General features: G+C 38.6%; 9 protein-coding genes across 9 annotated transcripts; 3 read left to right on the plus strand and 6 right to left on the minus strand.

Moving 5' to 3' along the window:
* Positions 1-1230: 1230 nt before the first annotated feature.
* Positions 1231-2916, plus strand: ELP3 (Elongator subunit ELP3; the record flags this gene model as incomplete). Its single annotated transcript, XM_022822473.1, has 1 exon — positions 1231-2916. The coding sequence occupies one exon, from the start codon at positions 1231-1233 to the stop codon at positions 2914-2916; it is 1686 nt and encodes a 561-aa protein (XP_022674291.1).
* A 104-nt stretch (positions 2917-3020) lies between these two features.
* Positions 3021-4181, minus strand: GLY1 (low specificity L-threonine aldolase; the record flags this gene model as incomplete). The annotated part of the gene is made up of 1 exon (XM_022822474.1): positions 3021-4181. The coding sequence occupies one exon, from the start codon at positions 4179-4181 to the stop codon at positions 3021-3023; it is 1161 nt and encodes a 386-aa protein (XP_022674292.1).
* A 452-nt stretch (positions 4182-4633) lies between these two features.
* On the minus strand, positions 4634-5587 carry YDC1 (alkaline dihydroceramidase; the record flags this gene model as incomplete). Its single annotated transcript, XM_022822475.1, has 1 exon — positions 4634-5587. One exon carries the CDS (start codon positions 5585-5587, stop codon positions 4634-4636), a length of 954 nt encoding a protein of 317 aa, XP_022674293.1.
* Positions 5588-6689: 1102 nt separating this feature from the next.
* SOU1 (SDR family oxidoreductase) lies at positions 6690-7532 on the minus strand (the record flags this gene model as incomplete). The annotated part of the gene is made up of 1 exon (XM_022822476.1): positions 6690-7532. The coding sequence occupies one exon, from the start codon at positions 7530-7532 to the stop codon at positions 6690-6692; it is 843 nt and encodes a 280-aa protein (XP_022674294.1).
* A 1838-nt stretch (positions 7533-9370) lies between these two features.
* Positions 9371-11584, plus strand: RLM1 (Rlm1p; the record flags this gene model as incomplete). Its single annotated transcript, XM_022822477.1, has 1 exon — positions 9371-11584. One exon carries the CDS (start codon positions 9371-9373, stop codon positions 11582-11584), a length of 2214 nt encoding a protein of 737 aa, XP_022674295.1.
* Positions 11585-12529: 945 nt separating this feature from the next.
* On the plus strand, positions 12530-13637 carry RPS6A (40S ribosomal protein eS6; the record flags this gene model as incomplete). Its single annotated transcript, XM_022822478.1, has 2 exons — positions 12530-12535; positions 12933-13637. The coding sequence occupies 2 exons, from the start codon at positions 12530-12532 to the stop codon at positions 13635-13637; spliced, it is 711 nt and encodes a 236-aa protein (XP_022674296.1).
* Positions 13638-14007: 370 nt separating this feature from the next.
* Positions 14008-15417, minus strand: GLR1 (glutathione-disulfide reductase GLR1; the record flags this gene model as incomplete). The annotated part of the gene is made up of 1 exon (XM_022822479.1): positions 14008-15417. One exon carries the CDS (start codon positions 15415-15417, stop codon positions 14008-14010), a length of 1410 nt encoding a protein of 469 aa, XP_022674297.1.
* Positions 15418-15817: 400 nt separating this feature from the next.
* SSU1 (Ssu1p) lies at positions 15818-17170 on the minus strand (the record flags this gene model as incomplete). The annotated part of the gene is made up of 1 exon (XM_022822480.1): positions 15818-17170. The coding sequence occupies one exon, from the start codon at positions 17168-17170 to the stop codon at positions 15818-15820; it is 1353 nt and encodes a 450-aa protein (XP_022674298.1).
* Positions 17171-17745: 575 nt separating this feature from the next.
* On the minus strand, positions 17746-19497 carry DTR1 (Dtr1p; the record flags this gene model as incomplete). Its single annotated transcript, XM_022822482.1, has 1 exon — positions 17746-19497. The coding sequence occupies one exon, from the start codon at positions 19495-19497 to the stop codon at positions 17746-17748; it is 1752 nt and encodes a 583-aa protein (XP_022674299.1).
* Between the last annotated feature and the right edge of the window lie 656 nt (positions 19498-20153).

The raw sequence follows: 20153 nt of genomic DNA on the forward strand, positions 1-20153 counted from the left end.
AATGACTGAGAGAAGGATACCTTCTACCAAGTATATCTTGCTTAGTTAGAGGGATAGTGGAAAAGATATAGTAGAGACTATGTATACGAATATATCATCAATCTCTTATTATGGAAAGAAGCAGGGTAATCACTAAAATTATGATCCAGCTTCAATATTAGTTGTTGAGTATGACACCTTGTTAAAAACTCTGTGCCGAGGCACGTGACTCAAATATGATGTCTAATAATTGCTTTCTAACAAATATTACCATACGTTGAGTTATTTTGAAGGAGCAAATATTCCTTGAGAGGGCACCGACTAATATCAAAAACTATCAAAAAACCTCAGTTTGAAATTTTAGAGTAGTAACTTGAAGGGAATGAACGTGATGATCAAACTGTAACACGAATAAAAGGATAAGCCGCCACACGAAGAAGAATTTTGGATCAAAGGCACGAAGGGGTCCCAATTTAATTAACAAAATAAAGGATAAGATATGATGAAAGGTACTCACGTCCGCAAAAAGTGTCAGGTCAGTTTCAAATCCTACTGTTTCAATATAAGGAAATGCGTTAGAAATGCTTCACCAATTTACCAAGTAAATATCTCTTGCCATTAGAAAACCCACAATATATTAAAAAAGACAACAACAAATATATTTAGGCTGGAACTAAGGATGAATGTGACCATTACAGCATCCTCTATTTCTCTGTAGTAACGTTTTTAAATAATTAAATGGCCCCCAAAGAAACATTTCCTCTGGTAATGTTGCTTGAATGAAAAGTAATGTTTGTTTCGAATACAGCTGGCGCGTTGAAAAGTTCAAAATTCTTGATCCTAATGCTCCCTGTTAGTACATTGATTCTGACTATCATGTTAGAAATTGAATACAAGCACATATATTTACAATTCCGAAAATTGGCGACAGTGGGGGGGTGCCTTTCACGAGAAGTCAGAGGCGAACGAATAGGCTATGTTATCCGGGTAACACTATTGAATAACGTTAACATCCTTGCTTAGTCTATCAATTGTAGAACCAGTCGCAAGTTAGGAATTTTCTTTTTTTCAAGACATCAATCCACATCTCTCATTAAAATGAAAAAAGAACAAATTTCAGTTCGAAATTAAATGGGAAGTGATGCGATGAGCTAGGCTACACTTGAGAAGTTGGAAAGCTCGTTAAAAATACAGGGTTGTGTTGTTTTGTCCTAAATAACATACATTAATAGACGCATAAGATATAGCGTAATGGGTCGTAAAGGTAAGGGTCCTAAAAACAACAAACAAAAGTTAGCTCCAGAGAAGGAACGATTTTTGCAATGTTGCTCCGATATTACGGTCGAATTGGTTAATTCTTTAACTGGCGGTGCCAGTAAGGAGGTTAACCTAAATGGTTTAATTACTAGATATTCTAAGAAGTATAAGTTGAAGCAGCAACCACGTTTGACAGATATAATCAACTCTATTCCTGACCAGCATAAAAAATATTTATTACCAAAGCTTAAGGCCAAACCGGTACGTACGGCCTCTGGTATTGCTGTGGTTGCTGTGATGTGCAAACCACATAGATGTCCTCATATTGCATACACAGGTAATATATGTGTGTACTGTCCTGGTGGGCCAGATTCTGATTTTGAATATTCTACACAATCTTACACTGGTTACGAACCAACATCCATGCGTGCCATCCGTGCGCGTTATGATCCTTATGAGCAAGCGCGTGGTAGAATCGAGCAATTAAAACAGTTGGGGCACTCCATTGATAAAGTCGAGTATATTATTATGGGTGGTACGTTTATGTCTTTACCTAAAGATTATAGAGAGGACTTTATTGTAAAGTTACACAATGCTCTATCTGGTTTCAACGGTAATGATATAGATGAAGCCATTCAGTATTCTCAACAATCCTTGACTAAGTGTGTTGGTATTACGATCGAAACTAGACCTGACTACTGTACACAAACCCATTTAGATGATATGTTGAAGTATGGTTGTACCAGATTGGAGATTGGGGTCCAATCTTTATATGAAGATGTGGCTAGGGATACAAATAGAGGACATACCGTGAAATCTGTGTGTGAGACTTTTGCTGTGGCAAAGGATGCTGGATATAAGATTGTTTCTCATATGATGCCGGACTTGCCAAATGTCGGAATGGAAAGAGATATTGAACAATTTAAAGAGTACTTTGAAAATCCTGCTTTCAGAACTGATGGGTTGAAAATCTATCCAACATTAGTTATTCGTGGTACAGGTCTTTATGAGCTTTGGAAAACAGGTAGGTATAAGTCCTATAATGCAAATGCGTTAGTGGACTTAGTAGCACGTATAATGGCCCTTGTGCCTCCATGGACCAGAATTTATCGTGTTCAAAGAGATATTCCTATGCCCTTGGTTACATCCGGTGTTGATAATGGTAACTTAAGAGAGTTAGCACTCGCTAGAATGAAGGATTTCGGTACTACTTCTAGAGATGTGCGTACCAGAGAGGTAGGTATACAAGAAGTGCATCATAAGGTTCAGCCTGATCAAGTTGAACTCATTAGAAGAGACTACTATGCTAATGGAGGTTGGGAAACTTTCCTTTCCTACGAAGATCCAAAACAAGACATTCTAATCGGTCTATTGAGATTAAGAAAAGCTTCAAAGAAATACACATATCGTAAAGAATTTACATCACAGAAAACATCCATTGTTAGAGAGCTACACGTTTACGGCTCAGTTGTTCCTTTGCATTCTAGAGACCCACGTAAGTTCCAACATCAAGGTTTTGGTACTTTGTTAATGGAAGAAGCTGAAAGAATCGCTAGAGAAGAGCATGGCTCTGAAAAGATCTCAGTTATATCCGGTGTTGGTGTTAGAAATTATTATGCAAAATTAGGATATGAGCTCGATGGACCCTATATGTCTAAGAAAATTCAACAGGACTCTTGAATGGGAATATTTATTCTTCTTGTGCTCAACACTATTTATTCTATTTATTCGTTTGCATTCAGTTAAATATAATAACACAAATTTTTGTTTCCGGTTTAATCCTTTTAGTATATCCTGGCACTTCTTTCTTCCACAGTGAACTCATGCTCCTTGTAATACATTGCAATATCGACAAAAACTTGTTTTAATTTATTCAAACTGTTTTCCGATATATTTTGGTAGTGGAAAGCCAATCTACCGTCCCATAAACGAACACTGTTCTTTTCTCCAAACTTCAATAAAACATCACATGAGATTTTCGACTTTGGTAAATCAATGAAGATGAAGTTTGTTTCCACCGGATGTAACAAAACTAGTTCAAAGTTGTATTCTTGTTTCAACGTATTAGATAAATCATTCCAGAAACTTTCGGTAATCTGGTTGACTAGCATGATATTTTCAGGGAAATTCTTTTTAATACAGTAACTAGCAATCGTGGTAATGAACCCCGCTTGCCTGATCCCCCCGCCTTGTTGTTTCTGAATATGTCTAGCTTTTTTAATGAATTCGATCGATCCGACCAACACAGAACCTATTGGGGCACCAATTGATTTAGATAAGCAAATGGAAACGGAATCAACGAGTGAAGCGACTCTCTGCATATAATTTCTCTCTGAAGTTAAGTTTTCGTCAACTGCGGCTGCATTCCATAAACGTGCACCATCCATATGAATTTTAATATTTTGAGAGTGTGCCCATTCACTAATTCGTTCTAATTCCTCTAATGGAAAACGCATTCCATGCAACGTGTTTTCCAAACATATTAACCGGGTGGGTGCCAGATGAATATCGCCAATATCAGGAACATAATTAGCTTTGATATCCTCCAATGTCAAATGGTGATCGTTGGTTGCTATCGCAGGAATAACAAGAGCTTGTGAAAGCACAGCAATTCCGGCACATTCATCTACATATACGTGTGCTCTTTTATCACATAACACAGAATATGGAGGAGCAAAGTTCAAATGCGAACGAATAGCGAGTTGATTTGCCATTGTTGTAGACATACAGAACAAACCTCGAGATAACTCACCATTGAATAATTTACCACCAAGAATCTCCTTGGATATCTGGGCTTCGAGTAAACACGTGTCAGTATCTTCTAGATTAATAGTGTCACCCAATGATGCTTCTTTTGCTAGATCCCAGAAGTCAGGGGTTGGGATTGTGAAAGTATCGGATCTATAATCTGTAGCTGAACTGGTGTATAACGGTGGGATTGACATTACAATGGATCTGATTTTGGTTTTGCGGGAAATGAAATTTAACGTATGCTAACTTATCTTCCTAATTGCATTGAGTGTTAACTCTCTTGTTTTCGGTAGAAGCAGTCATCATAAAGCTCTTTAGATTTGAGTCGTGCTGCTTTCACTTTTATACCGGCGATCATAATATAATAATGGCTGTAAAAAATGAAAATATGCAAAGTCTAATAAAGTGCATATTCAAGCAGAAGCAGAAAAATTGAGGAAATCGGAAAACAACTAATCTTTTATGAAAGTATTTGCTTGGAAAAATAGTAACGAGATACTAACTGGCTATATAAACAAAATGATATAGACATGACACTAGACATATATGTCCTGGTATAATTTTTAGTATTATTATTATTTTATTTTTTTAATTTGGACTGTATATATTTTTTTTTTTAGGGGAGAGCACCATGGTAACATTTTTATTATTCTGACTTGCTTCTCTCCTCTAAACGATGTGTTGGGAGAGATTCAAATGCACCGAACAATTCTGTAGAGTATGGTGTTGAAATCCTTGAACTTGTCAAAACAACCTCTGGGAATATGGACCATCTCCATATCATTTGATACTGGTCCCCTTTTCCGTGAATATAGATTCTCAAGTATTCTAAGAACACAATGTAGAAGTACACTCCGAGCCCAGTGAACAAATGCCACCAACCATGGAACTCTAAAAACAGTCCAAGGGGTAATTTGAGGTATAATCTTCTTATCATGATCCAAAACTTGCAGAAATGAACATCAAGTTGCCAGAAGAAAAATCCAAACAGAAACATCCCTATGCCAAGTAACATGGAATTTTGTAGATTCCTCTTCGCTTTTTTGTCGTCCACAAACAGAGACGTGAGTCGGAACGCAAACGAGATTAAAAGGGCATTAATAACCCCATACCCAACTTGATGGATCGTTGGGTCTTTGAAAATAAGATATACAGCGGTAAGTATGTTGGCACCAGTAAAAATGGACAGTCCGATTATCCACTGCTTCCGTTTTGTTGGAGACTTGATTTTGGTTGTAGCAGCATCGATTTCCTCACAAAATATACTCCACGCTGGAATACAGGTGGCATAAACCATGGGTAACTCGTCCAATAGCTGATATTCATATTGAAGGGTCATGTGAAAAAGCCAAGACCCGATTCCTACCAGTCCAAAACCAGCGCAAATCAGTTTGAATCTGGTTTCAAGTTTATTCTTACCAGCAGAATAGTACAGATATAGTGCCAACAGAATAAATCCACTGTTCGTTAGTGTGTTAGACCATTCTGCCACATAAGGAGATATCACATAATTCTCTTCGCACCAGTCGATAGTAGATGTAGGAGTGCCCCAAAATCCAGAATCTGGCGCAGGAGGATAGTCCACGAATAATCCGAACATTTTATGACAGTCAAATAATGAGTCCTAAATATTTCAGCTCGCTTGGGTGGCTTCTCTAACTAACATATAATATAATACTTACTATGAATCATCCCCCTTGTTTTTTTAAATTTACCCAGTGTCACTTAGCGACAGATTCTTTCTTTATATAATATTATTCCAACTTCCTTGATTAAGTGTAGCGTGCTCTTTTTTACAGTTTTTATCTCAAAAAATGTTAATCCGAGCCGAAGGCACTCGAATAGGCTCTGCGAAGAGAAGCAGGGAACTTACATTTGAACTCAAAGGGGAACGGAAATACAAAATTACTTCGAGAGGCGCAGTAAACGTATCCTAACTACTTGGATATCTTCGGCCATACAATAAGTAAATGCACAGATACATGCAGTCGCACGTTCGTTAAGCCAACAAACAGCAGCGTGTTCTTAGACACGAGAGAGTTTTTTTTATTTTCTATTTTTCTGGGGATGGTTTTGTCATCCCTAGTAATTCAATAGCGATCACACGGAGTGTGAGACAGTGTCGTTTTTTTTTTTTTTTTTTTTTTAGTTCTACGTAAGAAGTAGTGATAGTTAACGAGGGTTGTCGGAAAGTCGTCAACGCCCGCTTGGTTGGGAGCGTAAATGTATGGAAGAGAAGGTACCCTGTAGCCTTTTTTTTCCAAAACTGGCAAACGATATTTGACAACGATGCATTCTGTATTGGAGTGGCTGAAAAAAAAAAAAGGAAAAGTATGCATATTACATTCTTAAGCGAACGAGAGACATAAAAAAAAAGGCAAACTAATACGAACCTGACTTAACACAAATTAACTTAACCTAGCCTAATCGAGTGAAAACGAGTTGTTTCGTTTATAGAACAAGAACAGCTTGAGAAGTTGATCTGGCAGCATAATGCTTTGGTGTTTTTTTATAATTTTTTTTTTTTTTTAACTTGGTGTACGTTGTTTAGAGGATGTGTCTATATATGATGTATACACTAATCTAATCAATTACAAGCTACTTCTTGTGAGCACGTTGCTGCCTGCTGCCTGTCTGTAGTTGTCGTAGTCTTTTAATTTTTTTTACCTTTTTTTTATACAACGTTTTGTTCTGTCTGCCCTTTAAACGGCACAGTAACCACCGTCAACAATCAAATCAGACCCAGTAGTGAAGGTTGAGGCATCAGAGGCAAAGTAGAGATATGCACCTACTAGTTCTTGTGGCACACCTTCACGACCCATTGGGGTGAGGCGGCGCCAGTGGTCTTTCAGTTCTTGGTTTGCAAAAACTGTGATTGGAGTTTCAACGTAACCTGGAGAAACAGTATTCACCCGGGCGAAGGGAGTCCATTCAATGGCTAAAGACTTGGCGTAGTGAAGAACACCAGCCTTTGCTGCATTGTAGCAAGCTTGGAACTGAGGGACGTTCACGATATGGCCGGACATGGAAGCGGTGATCACCATGGACCCGTTTCCCTGCTTTTTGAACTGAGGGCCAACGTGCTTGGCACAGTAGTAAACACCGTCGAAATCTGTATGCATGACTTTTTTCCATTCGGACTCGTCTACACCTTGTTCTGTTGCATTGATTAGAGACCCTTTGGTCCATGCCACGCCCGCGTTAGCAATGAAAATGTCAATCTTTCCAAAGTCCTTCACCACTTGCTCTACGGTTTCCTTCACCTTAGGTTCCTCTGTCACTGGACACTTGTAGGTAATCACCTTAACATTGTATTTTTCAGCCATGATCTTGGCTTTTTCGACCAATTCCGTGTTGGAATTGTACCACAAGGCAAGAGAAGCTCCTGCCTGTGCAAACGCTTCGGAAACTGCATAACCGATACCTGAAGATGCACCAGTCACGACAGCCACTTTCCCTTTGAGAGAAAATAGGTCAAACACATTGTTAGACAATTTTGGAACTGGCTGAGGAATAGGCAAGTTGGTAGAATACGTGTTCACCATTGTTTCAAATATTTGTTTTCTGTTGTCGTTTAAAGCAATTATTAGGGATATATATGTATATCAATGCTTACGATTGATTTGCCTTGAATTTGCTGTACTATGGTTTTTTCCAAGATTCGAGCGGTCAAAAATCTGCATATCTACTCTCGAATTCGAACCGCCACCATCCTTCTCTGTAAATCTTGCTCGTATCTACTCTTTATATACACTCGCGGTTCACTATTTGCAATCCGCAATTCGCAACCAGGGTCAAATCATCTACAGTGTCTAACTTCTAGTTTTTCCGTTGCGACAGAAACGCTAGCTTAGAAACAATCAAAAAAAAAAAAAAAACAAAAAAAAAACCTAATTAAAAAAAAAAAAAAAATGAAATGAGAGACTGGCCGGCTAACTGGCTAGAAGATTAAGAGGGAAAAAAAAAGGTCAAGGAAAAGAGGAAACCGAAATGATGTTACAGACAGATACAAAAGTGGAGAACTCGAGGCCAGATTGAAAAAAAAACATATACAAATTAGGTTGTAGCCGGCGATCCACGCTCCAAAAAAATTAGTTTACAATCTGTGAGGTGTGGGCCCGACCATCATACAAACATGTTACGGACGGCAGGGAACTAGTTTAATTTGTATAGCCAAAATCTTGGAGTTTTTTACTCGCCCTTTTGATTTCTCGAGAGAGGGAAAGAGGAAGGTTTGTTGGGTACCCGCGGGCAAACGGCTACCGCATAAGAATCGATCCGACCGTTATGTCCGTCTTTCTCTCGGTTACTCGGCCGGCATGTGACCTAGGTGACGTGCCTCGCTGACGACATATGCCAACAAGGCTTTTCCATGTGATTCTATCTGAATCCGCTACCCTCTTTATAGTGAGCACGCCTCATGCGGTATTACGTATTTTTAACTTTAATCCAGTTTAGCTCAGTTTTTTTTTTTCTTGGTTGCCATAGTCCTCTTCTTCTCCGTAGTTTGTCTTCCTTTCATTTGCTTTTGGAACGCTAGTCCCAGGAAAACGAATGAACGTTTCAGGGAGAAAAAAGGGGAAGAAGAAATAAAAAGAAATTAAGAATAAAGAGGACTACCCTGAGACGGTTGCAGCCGTAAAAGCTCAGAGAAGGCAAAATTTCTATTTCACGTGCATATCACGTGATCCCAGTCCTTGTTTTAATTATATAACTTTATTGCTCTTTTTTTTTTTTTTTTTTTTTTGGTTTGTCCGTTTTGTCCTGCCCCCCCTCGTCACCTCCGAGTGAAAGTCAAATTTAAGAAAATTTATTTTTAGCAAAAAGGATATTTCACTGAAAACAAACTAGTCAATGTGATAGTTCTCGTAAGTTTCGAGAACGCATTCACACACGCCTTGGATTTCCACAGAGTAAAACTTAGCTCAGACAATATTCAAACTGTATCTGAACAGTTTTGAAATTTTTTGAAAACAGAGGAAACGAGTGTATCGGTGATCCTATTAACATACTCGACTTCCCAGTACGCGTTCAGTTGTACTGTGCTGTGATCTGATCTAGCGCATTTTTCACGGGTTTTTTTTTGGTGAGAAATAGTATTATACTAGTGCTTTAGCTACTAAAGACTAAATTGTTAGTACTTGGTAGTGTTTTTTGGGCATCTCAAGAATTAACATACAAAGGGTGATTTCGTGAGAAAGTAGGTGCTTCGCGGACCAAACATATAGTTGATACGAAGGACCGAAGGTTAAGGTAGTGTACTTGGTGAGGTTTTCTAGCGTGTGGATCTTAGCAAATCGTCAGTTGGTCTTCCCTTTTTTTGGCCCATTATTATTACCATCTCTTCATTTCTTCGTTGAAACACGAACACGAACACGAAAAGATGGGTAGACGTAAAATCAACATCGAGCCGATCACGCATGAAAGAAATCGGACAGTGACTTTCATCAAGCGTAAGGCTGGTTTGTTCAAAAAAGCGCATGAATTGGCAGTGTTATGTCAAGTAGACGTTGCAGTTATTATCTTGGGACACAACAACACGTTTTATGAGTTTTCGTCTGTGGACACCAATGATTTGATCCGTCATTACCAAGGAGATGACTTGCCTCATGATATTAAGGGCCCTGGAGATTATGGGGACTACGTGAAAAAGGAGAGGGTGGTGCTTAATCCATCTAGAAAACGGAACACTGGCAGTAGGAATATGCCAGGACCGTCTTCTACCGATTCTTCCGCGATAATGGGGAGCGATATGAGACCTGCTAAGCGTCAGCTGAGGAATAAGATCTCATCATCAATCGATGGGGCCAGTGTGTCTGGATCATTGAGTAACGGAACTCTGCACGATCATGACGACGACGAGGACGAAGATGAAGATGATGAAGATATGCACGAAGACGATGACGTAATAGGCGCAGATGAAGACGATGAAGACGACGATAACGAGGAAGAAGAAGACGACGAAGTTGATAACGAAGATGGCGCCGGTGAGAAGGATGGCATTACAAGCAATGGAAAGAATGTAAATATTTCAAGAGGTACCGGTGTTGGTAAGGCAGGGAAAAACAGAAAACGGGCACGCAGATCCGATCGGAGCTCTTCGAAGAATGGCATGCATAGCACTAATACCAGTTCGGAAGCTTTGACATCGAATGACACATCAGAAAACCGCCACGGTTCAGACTCCAGGTTTGCTACTGTCAATTCTGCATCTGCTACTAGCTTGAATTCAATATCAGGTAGGCAGTCTCCATTTTCGGACATGAAATCAACAACACTTTCCAAACAACAAAACGTTTCCAATATGGAACTCAAATTCAACCCTCTACAAGAACACGTACAGAGGCAGTTCCATAACCTTTACAATTCTAAAGAACCAAGATTAGGAACGCCAGTCATTCAACCTCAAATGATGAACTCCGGGTTTTTACGAAATAGTATGGGACACTTGCAGGATGGTTCAGATGGCTCTTCCAAACTGAATGTCCAATCTCCAATGACAGCCTTAAGGACAATGATGGGTGGAGCTACTACCCCATCCCCAACAGAGGAAGTGAATCAAGCAAGTGCCTCACAAAAACCATCGGTACCTAGCAATGCACACCAGCAACATGATAAAATGCGTCAACAATATTCGCAACAGAAAAGACCAGTATTAAGGGTGGAAATACCGACAAGCAACACCGCAACAGCTATCAAGAGTGATGGAGATTCTGGAACAAGTGATGGACATCCAAAATCTGCAAATGATCCGCAGAGAACCCCTTCAAACGTTATCTCCCAGGCTCTGTCTTCTAGTCCAGTCGTAGGCGACAAACCCCGAACTTCTGCCAATTCTGGAACTAACACAGGATTCCTTTATAATGGATTAGCTTCAAGCTTTGCAGCGTCACCATCAGTTCCTCTATATTTTGCTACACCATTACAGGCTCAAAACAATGCAACATCCATGCTGCAAATTCAAAATCCACAGAATTACTTGATGCAAAGACAATTGCAATATGCTCAACAACAGCATCAACTCCAACAAAATAGAACGCAGGTAAATCAACCGCAAGCAGGTCGTAACTCGGGTCAAACTCAAACCACCATGGAGCAAAATTCGGGTCCTTTGACAGGATCATTGCCATCCAAATTTGCACATGATCTAATCGTGCAGTCTCCAAACACATCAATTGGAGGTATGTTTCAAGAGTGGCCATTCCCACCTAATACAAATTCATCCATAAGGCAGGGAAACACTCTTCCGCATCTGCAAACCCCTGGTTCGATGCAGAACCCATCGCAAGCACTGGGACACCGACAGCAAGCACCACTGACTTTCCAGCAGCAGCAACAGCAACAGCAACAGCAACGACAAGTTCAACAGCAGCAACCTTCTCAGCAGCAACCCGTTCAACAGAAGTCTGCTCAGCAACAATCTACTCAAAATCAGGAACAGTTATCTCCCCAACAACAGCAAGGTGTAGTGATGAACGGAAGTCCAGGATTGTCGCCTTATATCAATGTGAACCAAACACCAACTAGTAAGACTTTTAACTTTGGTAACACAAGTTCAACATCATATGATTCCGAAAAAGGACCACCTGATAAATGAATAAGCTTATCTATCATAGGGATATTTACATAAACGGACAATCTAACTGTGCATAATATAAAATCTAATGAGCATTCTGTATGCGTATGTATAAAAAGCTTAGCTTTACAACGATACAAAAAAAATACAACACCTAGGTTACGGAATATATGAATAAAATATCTCTGTCACTTCTTTTCAAGATTGAACGTCTATATCTGCAGCAAAGACCATTGTTTTGTACTCAACGCAGATCTTCTCCAGCAGTACAAATATGAAAATTAGGAAATTTTTAGCCTTGCATCAACCGAACAAACGATAAACAGTCGGATGGACAACCAGAAAGTTGAAACACACTAATCCAAGTATCACGTGATGTTGAGGGACTGTTTGTATTTTATTTTCCATCCGTACACCATGTATTTTATATTATATTTAAGGATATGTTTTTGTTTTCTGGATTCCTATTATAGTAATTTAATTGCGAAAATATCTTGCTGAAGACAGGTGACATTTTTTCTCTTGTAGGCAGAGGAGCCCGCCAGTTTCCTTCCTTCTAGCTTAGGTCCTGGTGGGGCTTCACTGGAAACCAATCTCTCTCTAGAGCTCACCACGGAAGGAAGGCTGGGCAACTTTCCTTCCAACAACTGTCCTCCAGAGACCTTACGATCCCCAGAATGCAATGTAGCACCTCATTCCTCTTCCTAACGCTTTGGGTGGGAAGAGTCTCTCACCCTCATTCCCTGGTACCACGGTGTAGGCAGAGTTTCTCTTTTCCCTTGTGAATCCGCCGGTCGGCCATGCTTCGCCAGTCTGGAAATCATGTCTGAAGCTAAACTTTCCAAATATCACACATTGTTGAAATCGTGAAAATTCATTGTATGTATTAAAACTGGATATAGAGACAACATATATACAGATAGGATATTCAGCAATACAAGGTAGTCATAGCACAACTAAGCCATCATGAAGGTATGTGGAGGGTCAATATATTGAGCAGCAGGCTTGTAATGAAAGAAGAACCTATTGAGAACATCAAAAACAAGAAAATACTATTAGGAGAAAGTCTTTACTGAGAACAGCAAAACGTAACCTAGGATATAGTTTGAAGGTTAAAACAATCATTGTATGAATAACGTCGTAGAGGAGATCATAGAGGGAAAAGCATTGCATTATAAATAGACTACAATAGTGGGTTGTAAAGGAATGATTTTATTGAAATTTTTTTGAGTGAGAATGTACTTTTATCAGTTATGAATGTTCTCAGTGAGGGCTCCAATGAGGTCTTTCATTTTACCTGCTGTTTGCAACATTGTTTTGTCGACTATTTACTAACAAACTTTGAAATTCTATTTCATATTTAATGCAGTTGAACATCTCTTACCCAATTAACGGTACTCAAAAGTGCGTTGAAATCGATGATGAACACCGTGTCCGTGTTTTCTACGACAAGAGAATCGGTCAAGAAGTTGATGGTGAAGCCGTTGGTGATGAATTCAAGGGTTACGTCTTCAAGATTGCCGGTGGTAACGACAAGCAAGGTTTCCCAATGAAGCAAGGTGTCTTGTTGCCAACCAGAGTCAAGTTGTTGATGGCCAAGGGTACCTCTTGTTACAGACCAAGAAGAAACGGTGAAAGAAAGAGAAAGTCCGTCAGAGGTGCTATCGTCGGTCCAGATTTGGCTGTTTTGGCTTTGGTTATCGTCAAGAAGGGTGACCAAGAAATTGAAGGTGTCACCAACGAGACTGTTCCAAAGAGATTGGGTCCTAAGAGAGCCAACAACATCAGAAAGTTCTTCGGTTTGACCAAGGAAGATGATGTCCGTGACTACGTTATCAGAAGAGAAGTTACCAAGGGTGAAAAGACTTACACCAAGGCTCCAAAGATCCAAAGATTGGTTACTCCTCAAAGATTGCAAAGAAAGAGACAACAAAAGGCTTTGAAGATCAAGAACGCTCAAGCTCAAAGAGAAGCTGCTGCTGAATACGCTCAATTGTTGGCTAAGAGATTGGCTGAAAGAAAGGCTGAAAAGGCTGAAGTTAGAAAGAGAAGAGCCTCCTCTTTGAAGGCTTAAACGAATTTCAATATCTAGTCATTGAAATTTTTTTAATCTTTTCTTCATTACTCTTTTGTTAACATCGAACTCCATTATGCTGCAAAAGCTTTTACCAATGTACTTTTTAGGGAGAGTCTATAAATTATTCTCTAAGTAATAGTTTCTTATATAAGTAAAGAAAATATTGTTCATAATTAAGTTGATAACTGTTATTATTACTACTACAAACGCGAATTGGGAACGCTTTCTTATATGCCCGCTCTGGTTAAAGTACTGTTTGATAGAATATCAAGTATCTTTTAACATCAGCTCTTACTATATATATATATGTGTGTGTGTGTGTGTGTGTGTTTGTTTGTTTGTTTGTTTGTGTACATACGTCTATGTATTAAGTTAGAGTGACAATTTCTTCGGCACTAGTTGGGTGGATAGCCACACAAGAGTCGAAATCAGCTTTGGTAGCCCCCATCTTGATGGCCACGCCAAACCCTTGTAGTATTTCAGCAGAAGAGTCGCCGACAATGTGTAAACCGACAACTTTCTCTTCTTCACCTGCACAGACCAACTTGTATCTTGTTGGAGTTTTATTTTCTTCATTCATCATTGCATAGTACATGGCATTGAATTTGGAGTTGTAAACCTTAACATTTTCCTTACCAAACTTCTCGATGGCTTCTTTTTCTGACAAACCAATTGAACCGGCCTCTGGATGAGAGAAGATGACGCTTGGAACATTTTCATAGTCTTGCTTTTGGTTCTTGAATTGATCCGGACCAAATAGCCTATTGGCTAATTTTCTGCCGGCAGCAATAGCTACAGGTGTCAATTCAACCTTACCAACAACATCACCCAAAGAATAGACATTCTTCACATTAGTGTTTTGGTATTCATCAACAATAATTTGTTCACGTTCGTTTAGCTTAACCCCAATGTTCTCTAAACCGAGGCCCAGCATGGATCTACGGCCTATGGTCCAAATGAGAGAGTCTACATCAGTAATGTTTTTGCCAGTATCTAAAAAGATGGTCAATTTCCCTGTTTTCTCGTCCTTCTCCACCTTGGTGACGTTGGAAGACTTATGAATGTTAACACCTTCCTTTATGTAAGTATCTGTGACGGTGTCTTGGATGCATTGATCGAACTTTCTCAAGACAGTTTCACCTCTAATAACTAAATGACTGTCGGAACCTAAACCGTTGAAAACACCAGCTAACTCGACACCGATGTAACCAGCTCCCACAACTACAACCTTTTCTGGTTGCTTCTCTAATTCAAAGAATCCATCTGAACTTATACCATACTCATATCCAGGAACTTTTGATGGGAATACTGGCTTACCACCTGTAGCAATCAATATATGCTCGGCAGTGTACGTTTCGACAGAATTATCAGCCTTTCTTACTTGAACCTTACCATCCTCCGTAAAGCTAGCCCAACCGTAAATAAAGTCAACACCTTCCTTAGTCAAGTTTCTTTCGTAAATCCCATTCAATCTGTGAATATAGGCATCCCTTTTCTTCTTAAATTCTGGCCAATTAAAGGTCAAATTGTCCTTGGTTAAAGGCAAGTCTTCGAACAAGTTGTAAGAATGAGCATGTGTAATTCTTGTAGCCAAATCAGAAGCATACCACATGACCTTCTTAGGGACACAACCTTTATTAACACATGTACCACCCATGGCCTTCCCTTCAATTAACAGTGTTTTAGCACCGTATTTGGCTGCTCTTCTGGAAGAAGCCACACCACCGGACCCACCACCAATAACTAGATAATCGTAATGATTCGTTGCTGCTGACATGTTTCTTCTAATTATAATCCTATGGATTGTATTCCTAACAGACATATCAATTCAATTACTAAGTATAAACCATTCAAGATTTAAAATGCTTCAACAATTCCTTTCTCTAAACCTATATTTGATGCCAGTGTCTGATTTCTAATCTGTCTTTTTTATATATGCAAGTTGCTTTTGACTACGTTTTTTCTTTATGCAGTAGCAACGAAAATAACAAAGACGAATAAATAAAATGTAAGGGAAAGAAATAAAGACAAAAGAAGAATAGCCACAAGTTCTTATTGAACTAGAGGTTACACTTTTATAACTAAAGATGATTACTTCAACTGAATAATTTTGATGAATAGAATTTCAATGAACTTCTCTGTTCAATAGAGTAACCAAGAGCTAATGACGTTACCTATCAGGCAAGAGAAAATGAAGGACTCTCCGAATTAGGTTTGTTATGTGAATTGGGCGTCGGAAGGCTGGAGAGGTCTGCTTCGGAGATAAATTCATAAAACTCGTTAGCAGCCGTTATAATAGTGCCTATCAAACACGCTAAGGTAACAATAATGCAAGCACCAGAATATATTGTGCTAATGACTCGAAATGCAGACATGGGCACCAATGGATCAAATTGAATATAGAACTCGATGGATCCGATGGCCATGGTTCCTAATGGAAATGTCATGCTCCACCATGCTTTTTGGTATTTGTATAACTCTGTTTTGCGTTTGAAGCACGTTATTATTCTAAGAATTGCTAAGAAAGTAAAGAAAAATCCCGTGCCCAATAATGTTAGTGACGCTAATAGGCCAAATATTTGAAAGCAGCAACCAACTGCAACTTTTGCTATGTAGCCATTTAAATCAACATTGGGGTCTATTTTGTAGTACATGTCGATATAAATCTTGACATCTTTCGTGAGCCAAAGGATCCCAAATGCACCTTGGCCCATGGGGCCTAAACATAGAAACAATGAAAACACCTTGTTCTCTTGAGGGAGTTTATTCACATATAGGTTCCAAACATATATTGCCATAATGATGGCAACCAATACGATAACATGCAACCACGCCAAAAATGTAATTGTTAAGGTAACTAACTGCACGTTTCTGTTGTAACATTGAGTGAAAAGATCAGACATAGCGAAAATGCCGCTGCATGAGCAAGCGACGACTAAAGTAATTACAGGAAGCAAAAGGACTGTTTGTAAATTCTCTCTCATCGTTTTAATTTCTGGTACACTTACGTAATCCTCAGTCTCTTCAAAATAATGATTATGGTCCTTCCAGATGATGAAAGTAATGCCCCATGCGATTATGAAGGAAATAGAGATATCATACCACCAAAGGACAAACACCATATGCATTAATCTTTTTGCATGTTCTGTGTCTTTTACTGAATTTGAGGTCGCAATAACGAAAATATAGTTAATTATCGTTTGAAGGCCCATCGCATATGTACCCCAGAAAACATTATTGTTCATATTTCTGAAACACCTCCAATAGTATAGCTTTCTCTTTGGTCCACTAAAGGCATTTTGTAGAAATTGGATCCACGAGATAAGTTGTAATGAAATGAATAAAATACATGCGATGGCGAAGAATATGTAAGAGCATCGTATCATCCATTGTCCTTTATATGGGAATTTGTATAAAATATTAGCAGATATTCCCGTGCCCATGCACATTATAAACCAAAACGGAGTGAAACCATCAATCCAGCATTTTTGGTAATATTGAAGAACTCTTACCACAATATGTTTCGACATTTATTTCCTTTCTATTATCATGAACTGTGAGTATGGTCTATTTTGAATATTTCTCTGCTTTATTTGTGTAAAAGCTATACCGATAACACCATATCTCTTTATGTATATGTCTGAAGTAACGCATTTATATATCCATACGAACTAGATGAGTACAGTTCAGTTGTAATCCGCTTTCGGAGCATAAAATGACATTATACCATATAGCGGTTGTTCTTCCAGAGTTTAAGTATCACGAATTCTGATCATCACTAAAAAGAACACATGCATATTTTCATGACTCTTCCTTGTAAATGACGGTAATTCTGCACCTAACGCTCTATATGCAAGCAGTTTTTAGTAGTTTTGGTTTTCGTTACCCAGCCAAAATAATAATCCCCGCTGGCCGTAAGGTATGCAGCCTATTTAGGAAGCTGGGTACACCACAATTGTGGCTCAACAATATCAAATACGTGAATTCTATTGTCCGAAAAAAAAATTACTGTAATATACACTAAAAAAAGAAAAGTGTTTTATTAGTTATATACTCCACGAACATTATATAATGTGGGCCCTTAATATTGTTACCCTTATTTGAATTATGCGACAGCGGTGACAGTGGCATTTTTTTTGTCGTCTTTCTTTCTACCCTCCATCATCAAGTAAACGATACCTAGTATAGTAGCGCAATCACAGAATGCCAATCCGGTGAAACACCAACCAGTTCCCATTTTTTCATTTAATTTGAATACTATAGCCGAAGCTACTGCTGCAGCCGCATTTCTGAAGAAACTACTGATAGATACCAATGTTGCAGTTTTTTTTCTGTCCATCTCTGTTAAAAACGTCATAGTTGCGTTGGAGCACCATGTCATTCCAAATGCCAACAAAAATGAGAATAGTAATATAACCACTATATGCAATTTCTTTTGAATAGCCCAACCAAATCCGAAGCATCCAGCCATACTGAATACTAAACCCCATATTTGAAACCAAAGTCTATTTTCTGGTATCCAATGTTTCGATTTTTTTTTAAGATAATCTGAAAGATGGCCTCCGCTCAAGGAACCACACAGCAATCCGACACCAGGGCAAACATAACAAGCCCCAATTTCAAGGTTATTGAAATGAAACCGACTGTGTAGCTCGTGAGATAGAATTACGCTAAAACTGTAATAGGAGGCAAATAGTATTGCCGTTGACATGGAACATATCAAGACTCTCAACTCCAAAAACGTCACATAGTAACTACGCCATGTCGGCTTGGGGGGTCTTGGATACAATTTGGTGAACAATTGTGTATTATTAACTGGTTTCTGTGGCCCTAAGTTTGCGAATAATTGTAAATGAACTTCCGGTGTTGGTGCAGCTTCTGGACCGATGAGTTTTTCTACACATTCAGATTGCGGAAATTGGGGATCATTTTTCCAACGAGGATCACCATTTCCTACAATGCACCTAAGAGTCTCTGGTAGAAATATAATAACTGCTATAAGAGCAATCCCTGTAGTTATCGAGGTAAACCCAAATAACCACCTCCAACTATCTCCATTCATTAATATGAGGCCGCCTATAATTGGACCAAGAATTGGACCCATATTTGGGCCTAACATAAAGTACGAAATTCCTTTTGCACGGTTCTTAGGAGAAATAAGATCACTCACAGTTCCAACACCCAAAGGGATTACAGCGCTTGTACCCACAGCTTGAAAAACTCTTAAAATATAAAGAGAAGAAACATGTTTGGGTACTGCTGCCAAAAGAATATTAGCTACAACCGCTATAACAAGTGACACGATGTATAGAAACTTTCTACCACCAAAATCAGCCTGAACTGCCCACAAAAATGGACCAACTGCAAAAACAGCCATAAATGCAGCAACTGTACCATTAATTGTTGAAGTACTTGTGTTAAATTCTCTTTGAAGTAAAGGCAATGCAGGAATGTAGATATTACCTGTTACCGGCCCTAAAAATCCGATGTATATTATAATTAGTAGGATCGATCCAATCTGGAATTTTGAAAGAGCACTGTAGGGAGGTGTGTACTCTTCAATTGGGTCATTTTGAAGAACAACTGTCTCTGCCTGATTTTCAGGTTGAATATTTTTGTTATCTGAAGAACTACTCCCTTCTGCGGAACCAACGCTGCAAAACTCAGTTTCCTTAACTTCGCTAAGCTCACTTGACATCGAGCAAGATTCTAGTTTTGATTCAGTCATTCCTACTGGGGTGTTCCCTATTGAAACAAGTGGAGATGGTAAATCATCCATCTTTCGTTCGATTTTTCTAACGATTTTGCTGTTATTTGTTATTGTTGAAAGGATACTATTACTCCGATTAACGACCATAATCAAAAACTTACGGTTCTTATTATATTTATCTTTAATTCTTTGTTTGATTATATCAAATACTTAAATGCTCATATAAAACATGTAGCTAATACACTCCACAATGGAGTACTCTTGAACCTACTTGTTTGCTCAATTCAAGAAGATTACTTATTTGCTCATTTTGTGACATCTCAAAAGCACTGACGCCAGGATTTTTATGAGGTAAAGAGATATTTTATGAGTGAAAATCAAATTATCAAATTGATTCTTAGCGGAATTAACACCCATTAACCCTTGGTTAAACACCTAAATAATAAAAGGAATATTTTTATATATACAATCTTCTAGTCATTGTAGAGTTTTTTTTTACACTAGTGACGACATATGTTGAGTAGGTCTTGTATAAACTATCTTTTTACTGAGCTACAAATAAAAGTACTCAATAAAATACTTTATAAGAATATTTTTATAGAAAGCTTTCTAGAAGAGGTTTGAGTATTGTGTGGAAAAATAAAAGCAAAAACTTTTGAAGATGTTTACAGACAATGACATAGGTACAGAGTTTAAGATTATCTCCTTTGGTACCCTAGTTGGCTTCATTGTTTTTGTTTTTTCACATTTTTGAAGATTTTTCAGTTTTTGAAAACCAAATGTAGATGTTAATGATTGAACAA

This window comes from Kluyveromyces marxianus, chromosome 1, assembly GCF_001417885.1.
Source record: "Kluyveromyces marxianus DMKU3-1042 DNA, complete genome, chromosome 1".
NCBI classification, from domain to species: Eukaryota; Fungi; Ascomycota; class Saccharomycetes; order Saccharomycetales; family Saccharomycetaceae; genus Kluyveromyces; species Kluyveromyces marxianus.